The sequence below is a fragment of the Pyrus communis genome, chromosome 13 (assembly GCF_963583255.1).
Source record: "Pyrus communis chromosome 13, drPyrComm1.1, whole genome shotgun sequence".
Classification (NCBI taxonomy): domain Eukaryota; kingdom Viridiplantae; phylum Streptophyta; class Magnoliopsida; order Rosales; family Rosaceae; genus Pyrus; species Pyrus communis.
Window position 1 is genome coordinate 14,569,318 of NC_084815.1, and position 6,000 is coordinate 14,575,317.

At 37.9% G+C, this 6,000-nt stretch overlaps 1 protein-coding gene across 1 annotated transcript; it reads right to left on the reverse strand.

The window, feature by feature from the left end:
• Positions 1 to 376: 376 nt before the first annotated feature.
• Positions 377 to 3,681, reverse strand: LOC137713088 (uncharacterized). Its single transcript, XM_068452341.1, has 6 exons — positions 2,999 to 3,681; positions 1,907 to 2,157; positions 1,421 to 1,796; positions 1,189 to 1,320; positions 923 to 1,098; positions 377 to 770 (listed from the first exon to the last, which is right to left on the reverse strand). Exons 1-6 carry the CDS (start codon positions 3,542 to 3,544, stop codon positions 647 to 649), a joined length of 1,605 nt encoding a protein of 534 aa, XP_068308442.1. The 5' UTR covers positions 3,545 to 3,681; the 3' UTR covers positions 377 to 646.
• Between the last annotated feature and the right edge of the window lie 2,319 nt (positions 3,682 to 6,000).

The window sequence follows — 6,000 nt, forward strand, 5'->3', positions numbered from 1 at the left end:
GAATGAGATGCCCTCTCCCCACCCCAAAGTTTCTCCCAAACTTTCCACCCCATAATTTCTCCTAAAAATGGACATGAATTTGTCATTTGCTTCTACATTCCTATCCAGAAAGAATGAATGGAGTTTGTATAGGCATTTTAGATGCCGCTATTGAAATAGCCCTTCTAGCTATATTTTCTACTACTCTGCTCATTTCATAAAGTATTTTACCGGGTTCAACGACAACTACACAATATTCGAGAGATCCTTTCCCCGAACCCATATGTGTTTTTATCGGTCTTATTGTAACAAGTTTGTCTGGAAACATGTCTTTGGCTAGAGTTATTTACGCTAATCACCTCTTGAGGTTTTTCGTATTTTAACAAAAACCCCTTCAAGTTCCAAAAATTAACTATCATCCTTTTAAGGTTTTAAATTGTTTCACATCATCCCTTCTGTTAATCGCCCGACAGAAAATTACTTGACCCATTGAACAAGATTCCTAAGGCCATCCCTAAAAACAAACATAGAATACAACTTACAATCATGATGTTCGCATAATGTTCATGGAATTACCATTCAAAACCCCCTCCAAAAAATCATAGCTTTGTGAAGACTAGTTAACTTTGCCACAAGTGCAGTCCTGAAGCATCGAACGGACGAGGTATCATTCCCACTCAATTGTTGATGGGGGCTTTGACGTAATGTCTTGAACTACTCTGTTTACACCCCGAACACTATTGCAAATCTTTCGGGACACATCATCAAGGAACTTATGTTCAAAATAGTACCTGAAATTTTCAAATTCGTGTTCATAACATCAGGGAACTTATGACAATTGACGAGTGCTGTTAGCACGCCTAATGACTTAGAGAATATACACAACAAACCTAAGGGTAGGAAATGATAAATAACACGATATGTGGCACAATTGAGGGCATACCAGTCAGCTGTCATCCCATCTTGACTTGTTACAGCTCTAAGGGCAACAACGTGAGAATGTGTTCTTTGATCGCCCTGAACCCCAACGGATCTTACAGGCAAAAAGACCGCAAATGCTTGCCAGATTGTATCGTACAACCCAGCATCTTTGATTGATTGTATGAATATCTCATCAACCTGAAAAGAAGTAAACAAAGAAAAATGTGACCAACAAATATTACAAAACCAAAGTAGTCAAGCATTTAACTCCATGACAAGCAAATATACCAGGCGGAGGATATCCAATGCATTGCCTTGAGTTACATCACCCAAGACTCGTACTGCAAGGCCAGGGCCAGGAAATGGATGGCGCTTGAGAAATCCTTGAGGAACATCTAAGATCCTCCCTAATTCGCGAACCTTTATGCGTCAGGGAAAGAAAGACGACAAAATCAATAATTGTGCACCAAAGGAAGATTAATGCATGGCATATGCTAAATATTAGGAGGGTGGAAGCTACCTCATCCTTGAACAGAAGTTTAAGAGGCTCAATGAGCTTCAGTTTCATGTCTTTGGGAAGCCCTCCAACGTTGTGATGGCTCTTGATGGTGTGAGAGTGGGTCCTTCCACTTCCAGGTGGTGGGCAAGATTCAATCACATCTGGATACAGGGTCCCTTGGACCAAGTAAGTAGGTTTCCTCCCTAATTTTTGCTCCAAATCATGTGCAAAAGCATCAAAAATGCAAATGAACTCCCTTCCAATTATTTTCCTTTTTGTCTCAGGATCAACAACACCTTTAAGCTGACTAAGAAATTGTTCTGTGGCATCCACACAAGTAACAGGCAAATGAAGATCTTTTTCAAAGGTTTCCATCACACGTTCTCTCTCCTTAAATCTACACAAAGAACAAAGTTTAATAAGGGAAGCACAGAACATACAATTTAATGTGTACAGCAAATGCAAAGTGTTAACCTGTCGATGTGGTTAAACTGCTTCTGCTCTCACCTCAATAAACCATTGTCAACGAAGATACAATGAAGCCTATCGCCAATTGCCTTATGAACAAGAGTTGCGGCAACTGTGGAATCGACACCTCCTGATAATGCACATATGACATGATCTTCAGCCCCAACCGTGCTTTTAATCACTTTTATTTCTTCATCCAGTACATTTTCCATACTCCATCCTGCACTGACTTTACAAATATCAAATAAAAAGTATCGAAGCGTCTCCATCCCTTCTGGCGAATGAGTCACCTACACAGGATTTTCAAATCTCATTTAATGATGCAATTTTAAATGCCAATAACATTTTGAAATTTCAACCGATAATACTCAACATTTCAAATGCTAGTACAAACAAGAAGGACAATAGGCATCTAGAGCAATTCCTCTTAACATTTTACATCACTTTTTCTTACCACAAGAAGACTAAGTTCCAAACAAAAACCGAGACTCCTAAAATACAAATGTTTTCTAGAAATTTAAAGCAACTGCACACAACTATTATTATAAATAAAAACAATGAAACATTACAGCAGAGTCAGAACACGTGAAAAAATATAGCATTAACAGTTAATGATGAAAGTTATTTTTATGCTACACCAAGACAAACATAGCCGTTCGACAATCATTAAACATCAACACCCAATTCGATAACATACTTCAGACCAATAACACTCCGAAGAAACCCAGCTGATCCACAGAATTTAAATAATTTAAGAACACTTAACTTAATGTACCAAAACTGAAAAAGTTGTTTTCTTCACTTCATACCAAATGATGACTTCCACTGAAAGGATGCAATCAAATAATAACATAACCATGCCAACAGCAAACACCAAACTTCCTAAAACTGATAATCCTCGGAAAAACATAAACTGATCGACATAAATTTTCATAATTTACATAATCTAAGAACACTAAATTTAATGTACCAACAACAGAAGAAGTTTAATTTCTTAATACCAAATGATGACTAACACCAAAATGATTCAATCAAATAATAACATAACCATGCCAGCATCAAAAACCAAATTTCCCAAAGCAAACTATCCAAAAACCAACTAAACCAAAAATTCAAACCAAACCTAATTACCTCCGGGTGGTACTGCAACCCATAGAACCTCCTGGCCGGACTCTCAATTGCAGCCACCGATCCCTGCTGGCTTCGCGCCACGACCTCAAACCCTTCCGGCAGTTTCGCCACCTCATCACCGTGGCTCATCCAAACCAACTGCTTATCCCCAACCTTCTTGGACCCGAAAATCCCGGTGTTTCTCTCCACCTCAACCTCCATCCTTCCATACTCCTGCTTCTCCCCAACCTTAACCACTCCACCGAGCCTCTGCACAATCAACTGAAGCCCGTAGCAGACGCCGAGCACGAACACGCCGTTGGCCTGGGCCCACTCGGTGAATCCGGCTGGGAAGCCGGGGGAGTCCGGGGTGTGGACGGAGTGGGGCCCGCCGGAGAGGATTACGACGCGGGGGTTGAGGTCGGTGATGGATTTGAGAGGGCTTGTGCCGGAGATGCAGAGGGAGAAAACGGAGAGGGATCGAATCCGGCGGGTGATGAGGTGGGTGTATTGGGAGCCATAGTCGAGAATCAGGACCAGCTCCGTTTTCACGGCGTTTGGGTCCATAGACTTGGTGGCGGTGGGCGAGAGGTGGCTAGGGTTTATGCGGAGGTGTGGGGTTTTGAGGTTTGAGTGTGAGTAGCTGTGCGTTAGGTTGGAGGGTAGGGTACTAGGGTTTAAGGAAATCGACCAAAAATGGGAAATTTGGGTTTTTGGAATGTTTGGCGGGAATGGGCCTTGGTTGGTTACTTATCCTGTTTTTCTTTTCTTTTTTTCTCCATTTATTTTGGGTAATAATAACCAGTGACCGCACTTTTTTTCTTTTTCTTTCATATCTAGGATGTTAGCGGTTCAGTTTGGAGACGCAAATACTATACTTATCATTAAAATCATAAAAAATAATTATATTCATAACTGTAAATTAGTCATCGGAGATTATCCATAACCATATCCACCGGGTAACGGATTATCTATCAGTTAACGATTATATTCATCTTCATCAATAGTTCTAAAACACATTAGGCGCTAGTTGGGCGGTGGGCTAGGGCCTAGCACCCAGGCGAATTTAAGTAAATCTTTTATATTTCATGTAAATATGTGTTTATTTATACTTAAAATATATATAAGTTTATCATAAACTACAAAATAGAATGACATATATATTATGAAGTATTGGAACACAATGAAAAATGGGGAAGTAATCAACAAGTATCTTACAATTTATTGAAAAAAAAATAAACTTCAAAATGAAAGTTATCTATTTTCTGTCTAAGTGAGTTGCAACCTATGTGGGTGCTTAGGAGGGTCTGGGCGGGCTAGGCAGGTGCCTAGACGGTCTAAGCGGGAACCTCAGCAGGTTTAGGCACCCCTTCTTAATTTTCAAATGCCTAGGCATTAATCAGGACGGTGACTAGCCACCTAGTGCCTAGATAGGAATTTTTAGAACAGTACTAAAAAATATATTCGTTCAATATGTGTATTATAATATAATAGATACTAATGTCGTCATTATAATATAATAGATATATTGGTGATGTAGGCTGATCTTTGATCCCTTCCATAAGCCATTGAATTCTCATTGGTTTTGATTCAAAACTTTTGAACTTTTTCACGAAATGCAACTTATGTAATTTTCAAGATAATGGGTTTGGTGAATATATATATATATAAAATATGTATTATTCGAAACTCCCCCCCCACCCCCGGGGCGCCCCCCACACACACACTCTCTATACTATATATTATATATAATATGTATTGTTCGGGTCGATTTTGGATATGGATACGGATCGGACCCCCTATAACCATATCCACAATCATAACCGAATAATACTTTATGTTTTTCCCCATATTCGAAATATAACCGAATTTTCATCCCAAATTCGTTCCATTCGGGTAGTTATCCACGGTTATATCCACAACTATAACCTAATAATACTTTATGTTTTTCCCCATATTCAAAATATAACCGAATTTTCATCCCAAATTTGTTCCATCTGGGTAGTTATCCACGATTTTCGGGTTTAATGGTTTGAATTGTCATCCCTATTCATATCTCTACACTCTTCCATTTAACCATATTTGTTTTTTCTATTTTAATTTACTTAATTTGTTAAAAAAAATGCGTAGGAGGAAAAAAAAGGGTGTGATTATAATTTTCATCTTTTTTGGATCACTTGATGGTATTTTTACTATTTTGATTTAAGGAAACAGATTCAAACTTAGATACTGAAGACCGGATACACTACATATTCAACCCAATATGCATCTTGTTTGTCTTTCATGCTGCTCTTTTTTCAAGATCTTTCCCCTAATTCAGTACCGCTGAAAGGAAAAGGGTGAAGTTGGTGTATCGCACTAACACTTTAACATTATATTTATTGTAGCTTAGCATCTAATACTATGGTGAATGTTTATTGAGAACAAACTGTAAGATGACAAAGAGTCCCACTTATTAGAAAGTCTCTTTAGCATTTATCATGTTTTTGACATAAATTCAAGATTGAATCATGTTTGTAATAGGTACTAGTTAGTGCAACATAGGCATTGGATTTGTCTTTATAAAAAAAAAAAAAAACAACCTTCAAAACAATCCACTACATGCAAGAATATCGTCATTACTCGCTATTTACTTTCTCGTTTGGGGATAATACTTGGGCACTCATAATTGAGTACTTACTTTAATTTTGTCCAATAATATTTTAACACATATTTTATTGTTTAAAAATTAATAGATATGTTTTTAATTTTTCTTGGGCTTTAAAAAAACAAGGAACATGTGATATTTTTTAATTGGGTCAAATCGCCACTCGGTACTACGGTTTAGTGTTATTCTTTTTACTTTTAAGTTCAAATCTCGTGGATGGCAAATTCGATTCCAAATTAAATTGCCCATTGTGTGACTTAGCCGAACTCTCTCTCCCCTAAGTGTAAAATATATCGTTGTACTAAAAAAAAAAAAGTTGGACCAAATCAGAAAGTGAGTACATAGAATACTCACTAGTGAGTATCTAAGTATTATT

Excerpts from the sequence above, each read along its gene's own strand:
- LOC137713088 (XM_068452341.1), bottom strand. The coding sequence starts at position 3,544 with ATGGACCCAAACGCCGTGAAAACGGAGCTGGTCCTGATTCTCGACTAT. Across the intron at positions 2,158-2,998 it reads GGTTGCAGTACCACCCGGAG|GTGACTCATTCGCCAGAAGG; the intron begins GTAATTAGGTTT and ends AATCCTGTGTAG. Across the intron at positions 1,797-1,906 it reads GTTGACAATGGTTTATTGAG|ATTTAAGGAGAGAGAACGTG; the intron begins GTGAGAGCAGAA and ends TTCTTTGTGTAG.